At 40.5% G+C, this 24,444-nt stretch overlaps 2 protein-coding genes across 3 annotated transcripts; one reads left to right on the top strand and one right to left on the bottom strand.

Moving 5' to 3' along the window:
• Window positions 1-1,569: 1,569 nt before the first annotated feature.
• On the bottom strand, window positions 1,570-10,468 carry sil1 (SIL1 nucleotide exchange factor). Its single transcript, XM_080416193.1, has 12 exons — window positions 10,293-10,468; window positions 10,015-10,142; window positions 9,052-9,175; window positions 8,350-8,455; window positions 6,715-6,832; window positions 6,054-6,140; window positions 5,675-5,770; window positions 5,062-5,183; window positions 4,621-4,717; window positions 4,203-4,367; window positions 3,802-3,966; window positions 1,570-3,414 (listed from the first exon to the last, which is right to left on the bottom strand). Exons 2-12 carry the CDS (start codon window positions 10,120-10,122, stop codon window positions 3,217-3,219), a joined length of 1,386 nt encoding a protein of 461 aa, XP_080272319.1. The 5' UTR covers window positions 10,123-10,142; window positions 10,293-10,468; the 3' UTR covers window positions 1,570-3,216.
• A 1,198-nt stretch (window positions 10,469-11,666) lies between these two features.
• On the top strand, window positions 11,667-22,578 carry magt1 (magnesium transporter 1). 2 transcript variants are annotated; one of them, XR_013932192.1, is made up of 11 exons: window positions 11,667-11,784; window positions 13,871-14,040; window positions 14,320-14,437; window positions 14,852-14,992; window positions 15,248-15,388; window positions 16,957-17,046; window positions 17,266-17,329; window positions 18,000-18,074; window positions 18,397-18,487; window positions 19,365-21,711; window positions 21,787-22,578. XR_013932192.1 is itself a non-coding variant. In XM_080415242.1 (10 exons), the coding sequence occupies exons 1-10, from the start codon at window positions 11,704-11,706 to the stop codon at window positions 19,378-19,380; spliced, it is 987 nt and encodes a 328-aa protein (XP_080271368.1). In that variant the 5' UTR covers window positions 11,667-11,703; the 3' UTR covers window positions 19,381-22,578. The 2 variants fall into 2 exon arrangements, 1 of the variants encoding a protein (XP_080271368.1); XM_080415242.1 differs by having other exon boundaries at window positions 19,365-22,578.
• Window positions 22,579-24,444: the final 1,866 nt, after the last annotated feature.

Genomic DNA, 24,444 nt, shown 5'->3' with positions numbered 1-24,444 from the left:
GACTGACTGGGGGTGAGTGAGGAGCAGTGTTGCCAGGTTTTGCGAGAGAAACAAGCAACCAGGTCTGTGAAAACAAGCCCAAAAGAGGCAACTATAGGCTACACTAAAATAGCCGATCTACCTTGTAGATCTGCTATTTTATATTGAGGAAAAGAAGTGTAAAATGTGAAATCTTTTTTAACACAAATCTGGTATGGGGTTCCCTGGCTCAAAACATCTTCAGATGAGGGTCCGCGGAAAATACATATTAATTTGGGGGTCCTTGACATGAACATGTTTGAGAGCCACAGGTTTAAATAACATTTAAGAAACAAGCTCAAATAAGCGACTACACTTTAGAAACAAGCCCAAAAAAACGCAACCAGCGCAACTAACCAATCTTTACAAGCAACTTTACAGAGAAAGAAGCCCAAAGTCGATTATAATAAGCGGACATGGCAACACTGTCGATGGTGCGTTCATATGCCGCTCGTAAACTGTCCACTTTTACCCCCCCCGTGAGTGATGATGCGTTCGGCTGTACTCGGAAATAAAAGTAAGAATTCACATGAACCATATGGCAGTGGCTCTCAAACTTTGTCATTTCAAGGACCCCCTAAATTAATGTGTATTTGGCCGCAGACCCCCATCTGAAAAGAGTTTGTGCCAAGGACCCCCATACAAGATTTGTGGTGTCAAAAATGTAAAAGAAATATTCAAACATTTTCAAAGAATGTCTTTTTAAAAATAAATAGCTTATGTACATAGGGCCATGGGGGTCCCCGGACCCCACTTTGAGAAATCAAAACCCTGTCAAGCATAACTGAATTTCAATTTTTCCCATACTCACTTAATGCATAATCAAATATATCAACAGACATTGAAATACCATAGTAGTGGATATTGTATGGAGGATAGCCTATATGAATTCCAGAATGTTATGCAACCAATAGATAAACTTTCAGTATAATGGTAGTATACGGGTGGCCGTAGTGGGCACTAGGTGGGGAGAGAGGACATCACCGGTTCGCCCGGTTCCTGTACACTCTCAGAGTTACAGAGCTGTCCATTTGGACTTCAAGTGATCCCTGGATCTGACATTGAGAACCAGTGTTCTACACCCATCAAAGAACCAGAGCCTCCTCAGGAAGGGCAGTCAGCTTAGTATATACTGTAGGCAACTGTAGGCTTCAGTGTTCCACTTCCCACTCCAGGCCAGCTTGGTGTTCAGGTGTAGTGGTACCTCTGTAGGACTTGACCAAGTCTACATCCACAAACCCGTTGCAGACCTGTAAGACCACTGGTGAATGTGATCCCCGGACCCAATCTTGTGAAATAGTCTTAGAGAGTTAGAGCCTCCTCATTCTCAGATGTTCAGATCTCCCAAGGGCAGAAGGACTCCCATCTGAAAATATTTTGTCCAAATCCTCTGACTGTGATATTGAAAGGTTTGTGTGACAATGTATAAAATAACAGCAAAACAAACAAACTCTGCACACTGGTTCTGAGCTCCATTTTTTAAATTGTGGCTTTCAACGTTATCTAATCGATCTTCATCAGGAATTTGACATGGTATAAATTAGACAGGGAGATAGGGTTGCACAATTCTTGTTAAAATGTGAATTTTCCTCCCAAAGCATTGAGATCATGATTCTCTCACACTCACACTCTTTGCACTCTTAGATGTGACATAAGTTATGTTGTCAGTTTAAAGCCCTGTCTAGACAGACTAGTTATAATCTTTAAGTTTAGCACTTTGATATACGTTATGTTACATAACGTGTTACATAACGTATATCAAAGTGCAAGACTTAAAAATAACAGTTCATTGTCTCTTGTAACAAAAAATAACAAGTCTCTTTACCTCTCTCATTATTTAAAACACACAAAGTAAGTGATTAACTAAAAGCTACTGAACATAGAGCTAGATAATTATGTGGATCTCGTGATCCACATAGAAACGGAGTGGCTCCAATGTGGATCTTGGTTGGGATCTCGGACTTCATGTGACCAGTCTGTGACATCATTCATCTGTGACGTCCTTAACATATGACTCCAAATTTGGTCAAAGTTTCAGCACGATCACAGTCCCAATGAATTACAAAATATTTCAAAAAGTATTAAACGTACAAATAAACTTTAAAAAGTTAAATTGTGGAGGTATTTCTGCGGCCTAAAGCCAATGTGCATACAAAGTTTGGCGCTGATTGGTTACACACAAGCACACACACATACACCCTATCATAGATGGTAAGCTTCTTGCAGAGCCCCGCTGTAAAAACAGAATGTAAAGTTATAGATTTAGAATAAATAATGATGAAAATAAACTTAGCAGCCAGTTATTTTTGGACAGACACTGTGGTAGAGGTTTGAGTAGTTATCTTGCCATGATGTAAGGCCAGTCCACACCAATGAAACTCCTTGCAACTCCTTCCATTTGATAATGCAAAATAAAAATATTCTTACTTACATTATACAGTGAAACAGGTTTCAAAGTCACACTTTTAGCACATAAACAAATGAAAACAAAGCAATTTCTAACAACCCGGTACAGCCTGTTTAAAAATAATATATATATAAAATAATATAATACATTTTTTTTAAATCCTGTTGATACCACTATTTGAAGATCCAGATCTGTGTCTCCAGTCCGGCTTTTCTTCCTCATTCAAGTAGTAAAATCAACAGGAAGTTGACATTTTTATTTAAAGACATTTTTATTTTAAGAAAATCTCGTAGCAGTTTTTTTTTTAAGATCATATACATTGCCAGAATCTGCTTTGTTTTTCTTTGCTAAAAGGTGAGACTTTGACAGCTGTTTCACCGTGCAATGTAAGTCAAGGTAGAGATGAGTAATGATGATCAATTTCTAATCAACAGAGAAACTACTGAAGATATCTCACCAATATTTGGAGTTAAGTCATCGCAAGGTAACTAACTACACAACCCAAACTTGTACCATAGTGTCATTTTGCTTTAAACCTGATGTATAGTTCATGAAAATAAATCTACAAGCTGACAACGAGTCACAATGCAACACATTGTGATTTTGTAGATCTGCAGAATTCAGTCGGAGCACATTTCCAGCAGGTCCAGCCTTTGTGCAGAACTGTAATGACACCAGTTACCTCAAAACCAGGTCAACGACATCAAATGTTCACAACTTATGTCCGTGAGTGGGTTGATTTATTTCCACAATCATTTTGACCAGAATCATAGCTGTAAGGCAGGTTTAAGTCACTTTAATTTGAACTCCAGTGTGTCAAGCAGATCAAGTATCTCCCCAAAGTAACCGTCCTCTTCTCCCAGAACCCTCTCTGTGTGGACCAGCTCCTGGTACTGGCCCCTCAGGGCAACAAGCATGACAGAAAGAGAGCTGTCTGAGCGATACTGAGGCAAACATACTGGAGCCATCGCCAACAATGTCCGCAAAGTCTGCAATAGGACAGGACATACAATTAAGCATTAACACTAGAGTCCCTCTAGTAGCGGTGCAACACTTAATCAAACTAACAGATTTAATTGATTATGAAAATTATCGATAATTAATCAATTAGTAATCAATCCCTATTTGGGCATGTCATTTTAGGCAAAAAGTTGTAAAGAATTTCAAAAGCTTTCCAAATCAGTTAAAATATGATGATCTTAAGCTGATTAATTAAATCTGTTATTTGCATGACACCGTTGTGACGAAGTATAAAACACAACACATTGGTTAATCGATTAATTGATATAAAAACTTTTTTTTTTTAAACATGCTCCTCGATTATCCAACTAATCAAAAAAGTAATAGAATAATCACTAAGACATTTTACCACCCACCTTCTCTCTCCAGTCATGCTCTCTAGACTCCAGCAGCTCTGGCACCAGAGTACACCATCCTCCTTCCAGCAGTTGTGGCTGCAGGGGCACTTTGGAGTACTGACGCAAGCGCTCCTCATGGGACGCGTCCGGTATGGGCTCCATGCCTGGCTGCAGAACCACATCCTGCATGGAGGAGCAAAGGACAGTAGAACAGTTAATTACCAATTGATTTAATCGACTATAATAAAAAAAAAGATAATCGAAAATTCAATAAAATAATCGATTAATAATCTAGCCCTATTTTGGGGCGAACATAAGCGAAAAGTTAAAAAGAAAAAGGCAAAAAGGCCTCAGCCTCTTGTGGCTTATTGCTTCATTTGAATGATGTAAATGCATATTTGGTTGGGTTTGGGGCCTACCCTTTCACTGATCATGTCGTATAGCAGCGTGACAATACGAACACGGAGACCTTCGCCTCCTTCACCTCTGAACAGCTCTGATAGGACCTGCAGCCCCCCATGTGACAGGAAGTGGTTCTGAGCGTGTGGGAAGTGACGTAAGAGGGATGCCACTGCAAACAGAACCTGAGTACAGAGACAGGAAATGTGTTGCACAACAGTGTTGCACAAAAATAGCAAACCTAGGCGATTTACAAGCTTGTAGATTTTCTTCTCTTTTTATTAAAATCAATTAATGATTTATTTCTTTTTTATAATAGATTAAATCAGTTTTTGATTAACTGTTAAAGTTTGATTAACTGTTGCACTCCTACTAATAACAGTTACTTTTTTGATGGTTTGTGCCTACGGGGGTGCGTGCTGTAAACCTTGTCTGTACCTTCTTTTTAACACTATGGGGTCTTGGAGTGGCCAGTAATGTCAGCAACCTCTGGAGGGTGCCGTTCTCTGCCGCCTCCACCTGGACTACTGGGTTACTGCAGGACAAAGGAACAATTGTTATGCAATTACTGATTATTTTCTTAGCGATTATTCTTTCGAGTACTTTTTTCAACTAATTGAATACTCGTGAAGTTTCTTTTTTACACTTAACCACTTTGACTTTCTAATATTTCAAAATAGCAAAAATAGCTGATCAAGCATAACACGTCACTATGCGACACCTTGCGAGCAAGAATGTAAATCAGCATTTTTACTACTTTTGCGCAACACTTGAAGTAGGTAATTAATTAAAATATATTATATATAAAACATAGAGATACAAGGTTTCTGCCTGACAGCAACAATATATTAGGGTTAAGTGATTGGTGGTTCCTCCTACCTGGACAGAGCAGATCCCAGAACAAACGCAGAACCTTCTTGTAGCTGGTAGTTAGAACTGTTCAGACAATCTAACATGATCTGAAGACCCCCCATGGCGAACAACGTCTGGGCATTATCCACCTAACACACACACACACACACACACACACACACACACACACACACACACACACACACACACACACACACACACACACACACACACACACACACACACACACACACACACACACACACACACACACACACACACACACACACACACACACACACACACACACACACACACAAATTCTGTTTAGGATTACAGCTTGCTCATGTCATAACAGAGGAAGGCAAGAATAAAAGGAGGAAAAATGTATAATAAAAAAAGCCTTTATTAAAAAATGGCCTTCATTGGGGCAAAAACGAACTATGATTACTATCAGAATATAGAGCTTGTGTGTGTGTGTGTGTGTGTGTGTGTGTGTGTGTGTGTGTGTGTGTGTGTGTGTGTGTGTGTGTGTGTGTGTGTGTGTGTGTGTGTGTGTGTGTGTGTGTGTGTGTGTGTGTGTGTGTGTGTGTGTGTGTGTGTGTGTGTGTGTGTGTGTGTGTGTGTGTGTGTGGTGTACCTGATGCACCAGGTATTCTAGTTCCAGCAGGATTTTCAGTTGTCTCTCTGTGGTGATGTTGGTACTGCGGAACTGGGCCAGCAGGCGGCTCAGAATCTGCATTAACACAACAGTCACTTGTCAAAAAACAAATACAAAAAAACCCATGGAAATAGAGTCCCCTTCAACAATTTACAACCATGCTACCTGTAGGCAGACGTGGCGGGTAATCATGATTTACATTTACTTAACCACTTCAGCACTAGCATCCATATACATATCATTTCAAACAAGATTTCACTCTTACTCAAGTAATTATTTGGATGACTACTTTTACTTCTACTATTTAAAATTAACAATACTTTTATTTGAGAACAGTTTTTTCTGACTTTTTGCTGACCTGAGCATCAGTCTCCACAAGCATGTCCAGCTCAGCCATGTCTCTCTTCAACTCCTCCAGAGGGCGGTACTGAGACCTCACTGTGTCCTACAAACACAGAGCATACAGCACTACTTCTCAATGTCGGGTCCATTCTCCATTGTTACAGACCCCCATTGTGGATCTGTATCTCCCAGAGTAAGCCAATGGAACCAAATTGACCGTCCATTTGGTTCCATTTGTGCACTCTTAATAATAATAATATTAATAATAATACTACAACATATAGTTTAGATCGCGCCCTTCTAAATACTCAAAGTCGCTTTACAGGAAAAAAAAAACGAGTTAAAAGGTTTAAAAACTAGGAACACAAAAGAAAATGTTTAAGAAATAAAAGGTAGAAAAGGGGGATTAGAATTAGGTAGGGAATGCAAGTCTGAAAAAGTGTTTTTTGAATAAGCACTGAGGATTTAGACTGGGGTCCCACTCTCATTCAGTGATGCTCTAGTTTTTTTTCTAGCCCCCCCAGTTTGATATGCATCAGGACATAGACCCCCATTTGATCCTTTTTTTGTTTTAATCTCCGGGACCCCAATCTACAATGTAAAATCCTCAGTGTTATACATCAGGTTCCACTTGGTTGGAAATGTCTAAAAAAATGTGATAGAGCAGGTGTTGTTACCTCATTGTTGTGGTGTTGGACGGTGTCTGAGCTCTCTGCATGCAGCTCTTCCATCTTCTTCAGGGCTTCTTTCAGCTCAGCAGTGCTGAACGAGGGCTGCTGGCTTTCCACTTTCTGCCTGACCCACCCACACACACACACACACACAGACACACACACAAAGTCATCACTTCATGTTCTTTTACGGGGCCAATACTTTCTTAGCGATTAGTCTATAGATTACTTTTTCTGAATATAGGGTGACCATATTCTGTGGACTGAATATAGGGTGACCATATTCTGAATTCCCAAAAAGAGGACACTTCACGCTATTTAACTATAGCCGTACTCATTCAATTCTAAAATTTAAAATTCTGTATTAGCTGTGAAGGGTCTTCTTTCATGTCTATCAGTCATGATTTATTTCGCCATAAAACAATATCAAGCAAAAAGGAAACATTGGCGGGTCTACATCGCGCTGCTCGCTCACCTCTCTGAAATGGAAGGACCGTCGTCCTAAAACACCCTCGCCCCGGGTCTAATCCGGCGGCCTCGGCCCGCGAAAAAATGGGGCAGTGTGTTTTAGGACGAGCGTTCCGTTTTCCACCCGTAGAAACCTCCGGCTCGTCTGAGTTTTCTTCTTCTTTCTTCGTCCCAGAAGTGGGGGGGGATATCACCCAAACTATCAAAACCCCGGACATTTGAAGGAGTTTATAAAACCCCCCCAGACAGGCCGGAGGCCGCCGGATAGCCCCCCAAAAGAGAACATGTCCGGGTAAAAGAGGACGTATGGCCACCCTACATGAATGATGTAATTCAGAGTCAGACATACTCTGTTATATACAGTGGCAATAAAGCAGCAGTGCTGTGCGGGACTGCTGCGGGGGGTGGGGGGTCTGGGGACTGGGGACTGTGCGAGCAAAAAGAGGGACGGGTCAGGATTTAATTCATAAATGTAAGTTTGCTCATCCTGGCGCTTCGTTCACTATTTCAGGAATAAATGGCTTTGCACAAAATGTTAACTATAAAGATAACAATGTGGCCATCCACATTGATGAATTGTCTATTCTTATATTCTGTATTATTCTATACCTGCATATTATTCTATGCATGTATATTTTCATCCACGCCTCTGCTGCTCTGGTCCAGCTGTATGAAACGTCATAAGTGATCGCGGAATTTGCCGTCGCTTTGAAATGGCGCTTGAGTGCATTCCGATCCTGTGAGGCCAACCGGTCGACCACTCCGTCCTCGCAAACAATCCTCGGCTCCTCGCAGGGGCGGGGCTTAGGCACGAGTGGAGGAAGCGAGGAGAGTGAGCGAGTGACCGAGTTTGGGGGATTGGAATTTAGCTTAAGAGGACTGACCGTGGGTAGCTACTGGGACGTAAGTCGGGGGCTTGATCAACCGCCGGCTGGGTCACCTGGGCGAGGGTGTATGTTGCGAGACCCGAAACAACCGAAGACCCCAGGCTACAACACTGATGATACGTCCCAGTTGCATCCATGTGATGTTTTGTATTCTGACTAGGTAGGCAGGGTGACGTACAAAATATACTGGCATTGAAGATCAGCACACGTTACCACAGGACGCCAACATTACCAGTAAATTGCAGGCGTTTCAATAGAGTGGAAACAGTGTTTCAGATAATCCTACCTGAGTTTTTCTGCCCAGTATTTCTTCTGCTCCTCTCCCTGCCGCACCTCTCTCTGCCCTGTCTGAAGGTTTAACCGAACATGGGAACCTCTTGGCACTGCCTCCCCTAGATATTCATAACAGACAGGGAGACAAATAGACTTAGAAGTATGATCTTCAATAGTAGTCTATTTGAAGGCGGGGGGAAACAGGGGGGGAGGGGGACAATTGAACATTTTTTTAAAAAATGGCCCAAAATAGGGACATCAGGGATAATGTGGTTAACCTACATTTTTAATGAAATTGTTAAATTGTGATAAATCATAAATATCAATCATATCAGGCAGTCTACATTTCCCCAAATGAAATGCATTGACCTAATTCAGTCTGAACAGAAGCAGGGATAAAACTATTCCCCACCTACCAGAAAAATTAATGACCACCCGGGAGGATATCAACACATTGTGAGCTTGTAGATCGGTTATTTTTTGGCTAAGATATTTGGTGTAAAGTGGAAACAGGGAGGGCAGTAAATACCGTAGACCAGACCCCTGGGGGAACCCCGCCATTTAGGAGAGAGAAACCATTTGACTGGCTTTTAGTTCATTAATGATTCCTTTCCAAAGGAACTGAAAACTAAATACAAAATATCCTTCAAAATGGTTTGAAATATAATGGTCCATAGGTAAAAAGAAAAAGGTTCAGAAGCACTGATGCCATTACCTGGTTTGAGGGTCTGCCACTCGCTGGTAGGTTGGACCACCTTGAGGTCAAATTCTTCATTTTCTGTTGTGGTTTCATCCTCGCCTCCGTCTCCGCCCTCCACCACAGTCAAGGCGGAGTCAGGCTAAAAAGCAATATTGTATACTTAGATATACAAGCTCATAGTGTGTTACATACCGCGCTACGAGCTTGTAGATCTGCGATTTTTGAAAAATCATGAACATTTGTACAAATCAATTAAAGCGTTCATTTAAAAAAAATAAACTCAAATCCTTGCTTCTGCGGGTGTCTGGAACAAAATATTTTGAGATGGGGGTCGGTGGCCGAAATGTTGGGGGTCCTTGACATGAAAAGGTTTGAGCACCACTGATATAGTAACATACAGTACGTACAAACTGCATTGGTAGAATCGGATGGCATTTTAGCACTTCACCCAATTTCAACCAGATCTTCATATAATTGGTCATCAATAATGCTCATTACAAGATTACAATTATGTCTACTGGCTCTGTGTCTCATTGGTGAGCTGTGGACAGTTACCAATTACATCATGGATGGGCATTCCAAGCAAATGGAAACTGCAATAATTTACATTGTTCTTGCATTAAAGGAAAAGGGTTGAAATCTTGTTTGAAATGACCAAACCTGCCTACCGAAGATGTCACTGGTTGGTAGGCAGGTGTCTGAACTGTCCACAGCCCTCCCCTGAGACACAAAGCAAGTAGACAGAAATGGTACCATTTCTTTTGAAAAATGTTAGATTTTTTTCCTGAACATTTGCCAGTTGTATTTTTTTTTAATTGAAAACCTTTAGAAATAATATTTTAATATTGTAGAAAACAATAAAAATAAATAATACAAAATAAAACAAAGGATGTTTACCTGAGACCCATAAAAATGGCCAAAGAGTTATAATCGGACAGAGCCATTATGTGTAGTGCTAATGCACTGAATGAGTCTCACCTTTTGGCTGACGGTGGTGGACAGCAGGTGACAACAAAGCAGCATCATCATAATGGCATTTATCAACCCATCAAACGATCCCCTACTTCTACTAGAACTGGCTCTCATCGTTGTAGTGACTGGATTCACTGAAACATTGAAATTACATTCGCATTCGCATAATACAAAAACTGTATATTGTGGGCAAGGCAATGTAACACTGTAATGTTAAACTTCTTTCTCATTTCACCCTGTTCAGCAGGTTCAATATTATAATATATAGAAATATTCTCACTCACCTGTTTCAGAGACAGTGTCAACTTTATATAAAGTGTAAGTGCCACTACTATAATAATACAAATAACAGCAAAGTCTTCTTTTTTCTCTTCTCAAACAGATAATGAGACATTAGAGCGTTAAGTGTTCTATTTATTAAACAGACGCATAGAAACCAAACAGACGTGGAGACAGTAGAAACGCTTCCGCACACACAACGTCATTTAACACAGCCAATCACCTCCGTTGTTCTTTCATAGTGTTAGCACTGGATCACACAAGGTCCGTCATGGATAAACTTCAACCTGGTGCTTGCTTTTTTTTTATTTGTAGCCATACATCTACATAAACGTTCAAATTTCAAATATGAAGTGTTTACACTATGGCCACAAATGTTAACATTCTGTTCGGGCCCTCAAAAGTACCTGTATCTTCTGTATTGTCCAATACAAATAATTTCAATCTGATTGGTGGCCATTTTTTCATAGAGTTATACTGTATCAGAGTGCAGTACACCTTCCAGCCGGTTGCGCAGTTGAAAGCATATGAAAAAAAATTGGAGAAGATGGCCACCAATTGGATTAAAATGTTTTTATTGAACAATACGGAAGATACGGATACTTTTGAGGGTCCGAACATAATTTTAATATCCATGGCCATGAGTTAAGTACTTTATATTTGAAATGTGAACGTTTATGTAGATGTATGGGTTGTAAATAGAGAAAGTGTAAACACTATGTTGAAGTTCATCCATGTCTGTCAAATGGCAAGTCATGTATCAGGGCGGAATATTTCTGAATACAAAATTAGGAGAGAAATCAAAATAAAACACCGTGGATATATCATGAAAATGCTCGAGAATTGATGTTAAAACACTCGTTAACGTTTTAGAAACCTAATATGTTATCGTAAATATAAATTATAATGAGCCTTTGAACACAGCCCAAAGGAGCTAGAGTAAGATCGAATACACTTCCATGTTACGAGTCCGAATACGGAAACAGAATGTGTGGTTGCATGTAATGTTATCGTACAGATAACCGGATACAGTAGGCGGGCTCTAAACCGGATCTGAACACTGAGCTTGTGAATAGAAACCATTGGGCGGTGGTTAACGCAAAAAACAGATCACCGATCATTACGCTCATTGGCTGAAAGAACACGTGACAGGAGATCGCCGTGTGCTCATTGGCTGAAACCCCACCAATAGTAAAGTGACAGGAGTCTTGCGGCAGTAGCGTAACGCCTGACTTATATTTCGTCCCCCGGAGGTGTCGCGTGCCTGACAATAGCAGATCTACAAGCTCACAACGTGTCGCGTCCGCGACGCGTTGTGAGCTTGTAGGTCTGCTATTTTTAAAGCACGCTGAACCATCGTACGACGGAGCACAAATCTTCAGGCTTGTCTGTGAGTGACGGCGGCGGGTCGACAAAATGTTCCACAAACTTTTATTTGCTTTATTTCTGCTGTGTGTGTTCAATGACGCTCCTTCTGATGCACAGAAGAAGAAAGAGGTACATATTATAAAAAATAATTATTTAATTCGTTTTTTAAATTTTATTAATGGGAACAGGACGCGGTTTGAATTCAAGCACAGTTTACATTGTGGCTTATTGTGGTCACTGATGCTAAGCTAAACTAAACAACCGATATAGGCTGTTGGCTAACTAGCTCCAATCGGAACCTCTTCCTCCGCTGTGTAGCTCCGAGATGAGGTCCCGCTGCGTAGGCTGCCTGCAGAGTGCGACACCGGCGAATGGTGGCCAATATTGTTGATTCTTACATTTCCCCGCACATCGTATCCAAAAAGTAAAGGTCGTCCCTCCTGCTCTCAGATGTTTTACATTTTAGCGGACAAGAACATTTAACCGACGGGTTGAAACAAGCGTTTAAATTGCTTATTTAGTCAGCCTGTGGCCAGTCAACCCCTGTCTGCATGCATAGTAGTGCTCCGGTTAAGGTTGCATTGGGAAAACATGGCACAGGCTGACTAAATAAGCGATTTAAACGTTTTTTTCAACCCGTCACTTAACATTTCTTGACTGCTAAAATGTAAAACATCTGAGAGCAGGGGGGAATACTTTTATTTTTTTGATTCGATGTGCGGAAAAAGGTAAGAATTTACAATATTGGCCACCGTTTGCCGGTGTCGCACTCGGCCGGAACCCGACGCAGCGGGACCTCATCTCGGATATAGCGGAGGGAGAGATTCCAAACGGCTATTGGCTAACGTGATAATAAAGTCTTAATTCTTTGACAACTTTCACTTTGACATGATGATACATTGGGTAGCCTATGTTACATTTAATAAGGAAATAACGTTCACTTTGACATGATACATTGGGTAGCCTATGTTACATTTAATAAGGAAATAACGTTCACTTTGACATGATACATTGGGTAGTCTGCTATGTTAACTTACATGTAATAAGGAAATAAGGTTCACTTTGAAATAATACATTGGGTAGCCTATGTTACATTTAATAAGGAAATAAGGCTCACTTTGAAATAATACATTGGGTAGCCCATGTTATATTTAATAAGGAAATAAGGTTCACTTTGAAATAATACATTGGGTAGTCTGTTACATTTAATAAGGAAATAAGGGTGAATGTGGGCAATGGATAACTTCATCTTAACTTTTTTTAAAGCCATCATCAATTAAGTAAAGTTGAATTATCTGGGCTTTGCTCATTTGAATAGTTACATTATCTTTGATGGTCACTGTAATGAATAATTGCAGTGATGGAGAAAATGTACCCAATGACAATGAAGTAGATTATTGGGAAGGGATCATTTGGAGAGTGGCATAATAATCATTTAAGTCTTATGTTTTCATAATTTGCACAAATTGCATGTTGCCCAATGTGAACAGACCCCCCCCCCACCCCCCCACCCATACTTGTGGATAAATAACCTGTTTTGCGTTATGCATTTCATTGTGCAGCAAATTATTTGATCAACTCACAATGCACAGATGGCATAACTGTTTAAGTACACGATCAGATCCGTCATCAAGGGATTATGCAGATTTCATGATGGTAGTACCAGGTGTATGAGCCTACTGTACCTACTACCTACATGAAGGCTGGTGGAGAAGCCTAGTGGAGACCTGACACAGGAAGTGGAGTGGCAATATGCAATTATGCAATACTATAGGAACTGCTGTTTTAACTGTTTTTAACTGAGTCAGACCAACTGAGTCAGACCAATATGTAGGTCTGGCTGGTATTTTAGCCATATATTTTTATTTCCCTTTTTTGTGCAACCGATTTGTCCTGATTTTAATAACCACTTTCGACCATTGAATCAATCAACTTAAACTGACTAGGGTGCACACAAAAGCCCAAGTAGATGTGACAATGACCCCACAAGTGTTATGAAGTGAAATTCCACTTTAACTTTAGTTATACAATGAAAAGCAAACAAGTAAAATAGTAAATATAAAATACACATAAGCTGATCTGTATTTTATTTCCTATTCAAAAGTTATATATATATATACATATGTGTGTGTGTATATGTATATATATATATATATGTATATATCTCTCGGTTGGCCTTTGCTCATTTTTGTGTCTTGTTTGTTGTCACCCTCAGTCTTTGCTGTCGGAGAAGGTGGGTCAGATGATGGAGTGGGCGTCCAAACGTTCCGTCATCAGGATGAATGGAGATAAGTTCCGTCGCTTTGTTAAGGCGCCCCCCAGAAACTACTCCGTGGTCATCATGTTCACAGCACTACAGCCACAAAGACAGTGTGGCGTCTGCAAGTACATAATACCACCTATACCACTACTTAGGCCTGGCACAATTAATACATAATCTCCTGACCACAATTATTTGAAACATTTGTGTTGTTCCCGGTCTTTGATGTTTTGAAAGTAATTTGACATGATGACTCGATTATGGCAAAAATCATTGTCAAAATCATCATTTTGGTTATTCAATGAATGTTCAAGTCATCTGTAATGCCAGAGACCAGATCACAAACATTGTGAGGACGGTTTGGTATTGTAGTACCATTATTAAATCTATTCTTTATATTTTAGACAAGCTGATGAAGAGTTTCAGGTGCTGGCCAATTCTTGGCGTTACTCCTCTGCCTTCACCAACAAAGTCTTCTTTGCAACTGTGGATTTTGACGAAGGCTCGGATGTATTTCAGATGGTGAGATTCTGATTTTATTCTCCCAAGTCCCCGAATGAAGAGTTCTGCATGGGTGAATGATGTGTGAAGTGTCAGTTTGTCTCAGAAATATTTATGATTGATGAAGACCATTTACCTAATCACAGGGTCACTAGAGTAGTTCCATGTCAACAAACCGCTGACATCGGGCAGCGCACGAAAGGGGGTCACGCACACGCAGTCATATTTCTTTTTTTTAAATGCCTTTATTTAAAGAGGGATAGGGAAAGTAGGCCGACAGGAAATGGGGAGAGAGATGGGGCTGACACGACTTTGTTGATGTCGATGCCATTTTTCTAAATCCAATGACACATACTAATCAATGAAGTGTCCTATTTTTAGGTATTGTGTGTTTCTATATATGTGTGTGTAATGCAATCAATCTTTCAATTCCAGCTGAACATGAATTCTGCCCCGACATTCCTGCATTTCCCAGCCAAAGGGAAACCTCGTCGAGCTGATACCTTCGAGCTGCAGGTCAGAGGCTTTGCAGCTGAACAGCTGGCGAGATGGGTGGCAGACAGGATGGATGTACACGTAAGTACAAAGCAAGCATGCAAATATAGATCTAAGGGTGCAACTGTTAATCGAACTAATTGAACAGATTATTAAAAAAATAACAGAGAATCTATCATTTAATAAAATAATGGATTCGTAATCAATCCTCATTTTGGCGAAATGTTTCAAGAAATGTCAACATTTTACAACTAGTGAAAATAACTGGTCCTATAGGTAATTTTATAACTGAGTGCTTAATTGTTATACTGATTGTGTGTGTGTGTGTGTGTTTAGATCCGTGTGATTCGTCCTCCCAACTACGCAGGACCCCTCCTCCTGGGCTTCCTCTTGGCTGTGATTGGTGGACTGGCCTATCTTCGACGTCACAACCTAGAGTTTCTTTTCAACAAGAATGTCTGGGCCTTCTCTGCACTGGTAATACACACAGTCACACACACACACAACTCACTTTTTCGATTACCTGTAATTTTATATAAGCCGCACCTGAATATAAGCCGCAGCAGCTAAATTGAATGATTTGTACATATATAAGCCGCACTGGACTATAAGCCGCGGGTGTAAAATCCATAGATTTAGGAGGTCCCCTAGTGGCCGTTAGCTGTAAAAACCCATAGATAAGCCGCACCGTTATATAAGCCGCAGGGTCGAAAAATTGGAAAAAAGTCGCGGCTTATAGTCCGAAATTTACGGTAATCAAATAATCAAGAAGCACAATTGTAAGCGTTACTTTATATTTGGCACACACCGGTGTCATTCAAAAACAGTGAAAATAGCTCTATCTATGAGCTTTTAGATCTGCTATTGTCACTGTTTGTTTATTTTTTAATTAAACTTTTCACCTATAATGACTTGCACACCCTCTGACCAGTATATAATCTCAATTTGTAACAGAACCATGTCAACCTAAATCTAAATAAATCTGCCAGTCAATCTTAACTCTTTGACTGCGGACGACGCGATAACGCGTCAAGTGCTACTTTGTCCAGTTGGCCGTCGACGCGCTCGACGCGCTGGACGCGCGTTCATTGTTTAATCTCTGATTGCGCTATGCTGCTTAATATTCAATGTTATTCTCGAGTTCCACTTACTTCACGGACATCTGCATCCGGTTTCATGACCTGGATTCCGTTTCCGGTTTTTGATTCTTTTCCCCAGTCATTTTCGTCCAAAATAGGTAAATAAACGGTCTTTCACACGGTATGACGGACAAACGGACAGTTTCTCTTCTATAATCTATGGTCTGGGTGACGATCAGTCATCGCCGTCGTGTATCACGACGGCATTTTGGCGATCAAAACAATCTGGGACGACGTCACTTCCGTTTTCATGTTTTTCTCTGTCTAATCTATCAAGAAGGCTGAGAGAGACCCAACGACCTGATCTAGCTGTCATGTGCTGCACTCTAGTGGCGGATTTGTGCTGGGTCTTTACATTATGTCCCCTTAAATTATTTTCATGAGAAAAATTCAAAATATAAAAATAAAAAAACACGAAAATTGCTGGCACTGGGGGAGTACTTTATGAAAATACTCTGGCAGTCAAAGAGTTAATAGAGCACATTTTATTGAAAACTAATGTAACTTTAGTCAAACAAAAAATCAAACTCAAAAGTGCATCACACATATCCAGTAATGATGACTCTGCCTAATTTGACTGCACTGCACCCATTTCACCAGCAGATGCCAGTCACATGCACTGTGTTAAATGAAGCACAATAGTGAACCTATTTTTAACACAATTGCCTGGAAGGTTTCAGTGGTTTGACCCATCACTAAGCATAGGTATTTAAACTCCAATGTATTATATTCCATTACAGTTGTTGGCTCAAAAGTGTCCTTCACTGAATATCCTGTACACAAGGGGTTATCTAAGTGGGATCCATTGGAACACAGGTTCTTTTTCAAATGTTGTTAAAAGTAAGGGTCTTGGACATGCAAGGTTTCCACCCCACAACAATGTTATGTTTGTGTGTGTCATTGCAGTGCTTTTGCCTAATCATGACTTCGGGGCAGATGTGGAATCACATCCGAGGACCACCCTATGCACACAAGAACCCCAACACTGGACAAGTGGTAAGCTGCTGCTTTGGTGGCTGTGCTCCAGGGGTTCCCAAACCTTTTCAGCTCGAGGCCCAAAAGATACATTTGGTGTCTCCCCGGGATCCAAACTTACAAAAATGCCTCATGAATTAACCACTTAAACCCTATTGAAATAATAGTGAAACATAGCATATCTAACAAGCTCACAACATTGTGACCTTGTTTGTTTTATTTGTTCTTTTGTGTTTTCAGAGTTACATCCATGGCAGCAGTCAGGCTCAGTTTGTAGCAGAGACCCACATCGTTCTGGTCTTCAGTATCCTTCACCACTACTTTATATAAAGTCTTTGTTGTCTCCGCCAGGCCGGGGACTTATGTTTTCGCTCCTGTCTGTCCGTGTGTAGCCTGAGGCTACGAGCTCAATCCATGGTCTTGAAGGGCGGACCCAAACACAGCCGCCTGGATTTGTGCGTGGCTTCCTATTGCTTCACCAATCTATGTCCCCGCCTCCCCTCCCCTCCCCCCCTCGGCCTGTGCACGGAGCACGCTGATGTCACCAAATTTAGAGCGACGCCCCTCTGCACTCTGATTGGTTAGGAGATAACAAGGTCCAAGACCATCGTTCCTGCATCGCTCCCCCAGGCTTTTTTTCTTTTGTAACAAAAAAAAAAGCCTGGGTTTCCGAGGCTAGTCCGTGTGTGAGTCTGTGAGTGTCTTTTCCAGTCGGGTCTAGTGGTGGCACTATAACAGCCCGCTCCACGTTTTGGCCTATAACTCTTGAACCGTAGGTTGTACAATCACAATACTGTTTGTTGCAACTACAACAAGCACGTAATTCACGAGAAGCTACAACCAGCTCTCGACCGAGCAACACAGTGCTACGTTGTCACAGCTAAGAAGACAATCATTCATCTAGTTGCTGTTTGACAATGTTCATGGAAAGTACTCGCAACTTTGTAAGGTTTGACCTTTGACCTGGGTGTCAGATGCTGCTGTTACCATGGGAATAGTGCTGCTATGTGAGGCTGCCACCTCCGACCTGGATATTGGGAAGAGGAAGAGTATGTCAACCAATACACACTTATATCACACAAACACACACACACCAATATTTTGTTATCAACAATACAATCAAACGTTTTTTTTTAATACAAAAATGTATTAGTTTAAAGTGATTAAATACTGATTCTATGCAGAACATTGGAACCTAGTTTGTGTTGATAACCTATTGATATGATAGTCAAAATGTTGTTATATTGATGAGTTCTACTAGTGGCAGTCGCCACATATGGAGGAGACAATGCTTCCTGTATCCGTGATCTGTATCCTGAAACACTTGTGTGTGTGTGTGTGTGTGTGTGTGTGTGCGTGCGTGTGCATCAGTAATGTGTGTTGCAGGTATTGGTCTGGTGATGCTTTTCTTCAGTTGGCTCTTGTCCATTTTCAGAGCTAAGTACCACGGATACCCCTACAGGTATGTGTGTAGTAGATAGATGGATAGATAGACTTTGTGTTTACAATGAGTCTAACGTAGCCTGGTTCCATACCATAGACCCCGCCCACTCTCTGAGTGGACTGCCCCTCCAGGGGGTGGTGATCCCTTGTGATTGGTTTAGGGAAATTCTAAACCAATTCAAATTTTTTAGGGAAATTCTAATCCCCTCCCCCTTGTAATCGCCTACACTGAAGCTAATGTCAGACTGAAGCTCCACGCAGCTTCAGTCTGATAATCAGGCTAAGTCTAAGTGGAGTTTGATGATGAATTGGCTTCTATTGGATGGAAGGGGGGCTTCCTCAAATGAATATCACATTTAAGCAACTTAAAAGGGGTCTGGGGTACACAACAGCCTGGGTAGGTGTAAAAATGACCCCTGAAGTGTTATAAAGTTAAAGTCCATTTTAACAGCCTTTATTCACTCACTCATACAAGTCCAATTTATGCTTGGAATGACAAGTGTCGACCGACACGTCGCACCATGTGTCTCACAAGGTTATGAGTTTTGAGCGTTCATACTGTCTGACTCGCCGACACGACAGCGCTGTTTGTAGTCACAACGTGGATGTTGTCACGTGCACCTTCCCAACCAAACAAAGTATGCAACATTTTATGAAGGCGTCGGTGGAGGTTCTATGCACACACTCTCCCACACATTGTTGTTGTTTTGCATCACTTTCGTTGTGCTTAAAGCATAAATTGGACTTAAGTCAGCATAATGAATAACACATTATGAGAGTCGGAAACACAATATCAGACACACACATATCTTATTTAATTGATTATCTAGGATTGGATGAAGTCATGCTCGGTTTGGGCTTTTCATTGATTCAGCATTTTGTTTTGTGTGTTGAAGCTTCCTGATGAGTTAGACTCAAGAAGCCAGCCGTCGTCCAGTCAGAGGAAGTGTCAACATCTCAACAGGTGGTTCTCCCAAGTGCCTTCACAACCTATGATGCTCTCCTCAAGTCAGACCAATGGTAGCTCAGCGTATATCATTCCCCAAGCTCCAATGGCTCTTTTCCTCTACAACAACTAAGCCGTGCTGTGTCATGAAACGTAATTTAACAGGTTCTGGATTTGTTTCCATATGGTACGGCTCGGTGTCAGTTGAGGTTCTCAGAACCTAATTTGGGACCTGCTCAGGAGGTACTCAGAACGTATACTTTCAAATTGCTGATCTACAAGCTTGAACCTTTCTGCTATTTTTTTAATTATAATTATTATAAAAAGTTTTCTTTTTTATGAGTTACCGCCCCCTTCAAGGGTGGTTGTGGTTATAATAGAAATGAAAACTAAACAAAAAAACAAACAAAAAACATCAAAGAAATTCACGGCTTCTGGAATGTTTCATGGTTATGGAAGGTTCTGGTTTATGTTTTGTAGTCAAAAAGAGCCAATACTTGATTGATTGAACCAAGCAACGGCAAGAAGCATAACTCTGCTCTATGCCTTGTAAAAAAAAAAGCTATACAACACCAGGGCTGTTGGTCAGTTCACTTTGAATTCAGTTCTGCAGGTATAGAGAAGTGCCAATTAATTTGCTGTTAGCTTATTTAGCAATTATTTATTTATAGGATGGACATGAATAGAATATCATATATTCTGCCAAAAGGGCTTTTTGAATCCTGTTCTTGAATTAAGTGAATTGAAAACAGCTGAATTATGTTGTGTTGTGTTTATGTTCCCCATCCTCGATACTGCCTTCCATAACACGGGGGGTTTCAATTGTCATTTTTGTCAACATAGGGGATCATTTTGTTTCCTTGCGAGGGTGATTCGTATTTCTGTACACACTGGGGCCTGTAGTTTGAGGCTGGTAAATTTGTGCATTCAGGTGTCCGCAGGTCCTCAAACATTCTTAAATAGTCTTAAATTCATATTCATTTATGAATGCTGAGAGTTCTAAGTATTGTGAGACGAAGGTGGATTTGGTGTTAATGTTCATTACACAGTTGTACCTGTACTGCTGCAGTGTCGAACTTGTAAACCCATCAACTGTGCTGATGATAAATGTTAACGTTATCGCCCTTAAACCTGAGGCCATTTTGTTGAAATTAGAGTCAGAGCGATATATTGGCCAGAACGATGTATCAGCCATTGTTTGAAGGTATCGGCAATTATGCAGCCGACGTGTCCTGATATTAACCCATTAAGGCTGATTCTGCAAATGCCTTCTAAATCGGTAGTTGTCAAACGTTTTCGTTATAAAAAAACTAAACAAAAAACGTTTTGCTGCGTAATTGCTGATACCAAAGCAGTCAAAACAATTTTTTTTTTCAAAAAACAAATAAAATCTACTTTCCCCCCCCTTTTTTTAAATTGATTAGAATTGATTTTGTACTTTTTGACAAATGTCATTTAAAACATTGGTAATCAGTGGACTCTCTAAAATCGGGATTGGCATCGGACTCAAAAATCTCATCGGTCAGGCTTACTTTCAGCCACTGCTGTAGTTGACTCTTAACGGGTCTGTAACTCTCAGAGATAAGTGAACACTGAGGATTCTACAGTGTAGGTAGGTGGGGGTCCCCGAGATTTAAAGAGAATCATATCTAACTGGGGGTCCTTGAAATTCAAAAGGTTGCTATAGTATACAACTAGTATCCAGATGGCATGTAGACATGAGGCAGGGCAATATGTTTATCCATATTACTGTATATTGATATCGTGATATTGTCTTTTCCTGGTTTTAATCACTTAAGCCCAATTTGATCCTTTACAATTTTTGGAAAAAATAAATACAATTATCGTCACAATATTATCATCACAATTTCAATAGATGTATTTAGTATACAATTTTCCATATTGCCCAGTCCTACATGTATTATTCTCATTTAAGATTTTTGCCACTTTTGCCATATTTACATCCTTAAAAAGATTCAGTTAAATATTTTCAATTTGTTTTAACTTAAGTTGCAATCTTGAGTTGATCGTCATACGTCTTATTTCGTCTGCACTTCCTAGTTCGATCTGTACTTCCTGTTCATGTTCATCTAGTGCAGTGGATTACGTTTGAACTCCATGCCACAAAAGGCACCTTCAACCAGGTAACTTAGAAGTGTGCATAGAGTAGGTGAGCTGCTTCAGTACCCTCTGGTGCAGTGTTTCTGTTTCCCATGAGTCCTGTCATTCTAAAGGTTTTAAAAATGGCGTGACATACAGTATAGTAGTCGGGTGGAAACCTCCTTTTGTCCAAAACTGTTACTTTTCAGGATCGAAACAAAAAAATAGCAAAAGTATCTGCTTTTGTGTGACGCTGTAGTAGTATGATCAAGTAGGGCATTCATTTACGAAAAAACAAAGTTAAAATATGGATATGGATATAAGAGGTTTCTGCCCGACAGCAAGGACATATTGTATATCGTCGCGACAGCTGGAAACCTTGTATGTCCAAAACCGTTACTTTTCAGGAAATGGAAAAAATAACCTGCGTTCCAATGGATCCAATGTTGTTATTTTGTCACAAGCTCTTAATACTTTTCATTGGTTTCATGTTTGCGGCTCAACTAATAAATATTGGGAGGGGGGGGGGGGATTTACAGTTGGTGTGTGCAGTTGACCTGTCCTCTAGTGCAGTGGTTCTCAAACCTTTTCATGTCAAGGACCCCCAAAATAATATGTATTTGGTTGCAGGACCCCCCCCCCCCCCCCCCCATCTAAAAAATATTTTGTGCCAGGGATTTCTCAAAAATAGCAGATCTACAAGCTCATAGCGCAGCACTCGGTGCCGCGCTATGAGCTTGTATATCTGCTATTTTTGAATAGCCAAAGTATATAATATGGTTAAAACGAGTGTGACGCTATATTAACAAATTTAGCTGGGGACCCCCCCCCCCAAGGACCCCTAGGGGTCCCCGGACCCCACTTTGAGAACCAATGCTCTTGTGAATGAGGACAGGTGTTAATACCAGGTGTAAAGAGGGCCACATTGTCATGCTCTGTCTATGTGTATATACATGTGAGTTTGTGCACCAAGTGTTAGTATGCATATTTTGTATATTCATGTGCAGAGAGAGATAAATTTGGTCTCAGGTGAATCTTTCTGACATTAAAGTGCCTTAAACTGCCTGACGTCTTTGTGTGGTACTTATGCTTCACAGACAGCGTTGCAAAACATGAACATGAATTAAATCTGTGTCAAGCAATTCAGTATTAAGTTGATGACTGCAAATATTCAAACGTAAACGTTAAGTTGTCTTAACCAACAACCCCAATCCAATAGTGAACAAAAAGGTGAAATGGGGGAGAGTACGTCAAGACGATGGTGTAAAGTAACTTACTCAAGTACTGTACTTAGCTACAATTTTTGGTACTTTGGTATTTCATTCTTTATATTTCTACTCTACATGTCATAGGTAAATATTGTACTTTTTACTCCACTACAATTATTTGAAAACTTAACATGAGGGACAGCGAGTGCATTCTCTGGCAGCGGCATCAGACGCCGCTGCCGGAGAATGCACTCGCTCCTTCTGCTTTACTTTGACGATATTTACTATCAATACAAAACCCATATTCTATACTACTTAGCTCATGGGTAGGCAACCTTATAGGCACAGGTTCCACTATTGGCACAGAGGAAAGGGTTAGGTATTTTTCTTAAAATGCTGTATGCAAATTACCTCTTGCACATTCTCCTATTCACGCAGCCTATGCTATAGTATTGTGTCCACCTTGGAGCCTGTGCCTGCTGGGTCTTCTTGCCAGCTCACAATGATAGTGATCACACTGCTGCTGTTCTGGCTCAGAGAACAATGGGAAAAAAGGCAAAGAAAGCTAAAGTAGGAGAGAATTCCATCCCTCAAGGATAAATATGTTTTAAAAATGTTTTCTGACCATCCAGTTTTAAGAGTCACTTGGAGACTAAACATGAGGGGTCTTCCAAAGATCAAGCAGACAAGGCAGAGTCAATCAAATGGCCTCGTGGGGTTATTGCTTTAGGTCTAATCATCAATATACTGATGTGAAAGAAAAATGTTTAACACAAAAGTCATTGTTAAGTGTTTGAACAATCAAAATCTTATTTTTATGTTTCATAATAATACTTGATGTTGATGTGGCACACTGACAATAAAGAACATAAAAACGATGGCACTTCATGTCAAAAACCGTTGCCGACCACTGCATCAGCTATGAAAGAATAGCCAATCTACAAGCTCACAACGTGCTGTGACCTTGTGTTGACCGTCATTGGTAGGCAGGTTTCTGAACTGTCCATAGCCCACCAATGAGACAGAGAAAGAAATGGTGCCATTGTCTTATAATGAGCATTATGAAGGACCAAATTCTATGAAGATAAGGTTGACACCTCTGTTTGCATCCTATACTGTTGCCCACCTATAAGCAGTTTGACCCTTGACCCTTGCCGACCTGAGGGGTCTTTCTTGACAGTCTGACTTTATGTGGACTCTAGATAATTAGAAGGCAAAGGTCATGAGTATAGTATGTTTAGGGTGAACTATGGTGAAACCATGTCAGGAATCTGCTGTGTCCAGGTGGTCTGTTGGTTCATGTCTTGTTAGTCGAGATTTCAATCTCGAAATTTCAATTTCGTCTAGCGAGACTTCCGGTGGGGCACATTCAAGATAATCACGTTGCATAGTGTTCTGTCACTATGAACGTCAGATCTCATCCAAAAAAAGCTATCAAAATATGTAATCTAGCGCAAGGCCTATTGGAGCACGTTTTTAGCTGTGGTGGACCCGGGATGGAGTTATGACATTTTTCTACTGTACCATTCATCCTAGGATATCATAACATCATAGAAAAGGTAAGAAAACCGTGGTCCAAAATTCCCCTTTAATGCATATTATCTGTTGATGTTTTTCATTTGTTTTGGTGCTTTGAACTGTTTTTGTTGAATTGTTCTGTTTTTTTCCATTTGCTTTTAATGCTTTGAATTGTTTTTGTTTTAACCATGCACATTGGTCAGC

The sequence above is a fragment of the Gymnoscopelus braueri genome, assembly GCF_963280865.1.
Source record: "Gymnoscopelus braueri genome assembly, chromosome: 20".
NCBI classification, from domain to species: Eukaryota; Metazoa; Chordata; class Actinopteri; order Myctophiformes; family Myctophidae; genus Gymnoscopelus; species Gymnoscopelus braueri.
The sequence above is the reverse complement of the archived record's forward strand: the minus strand, read 5'-3'. Positions and strand labels throughout refer to the sequence as shown.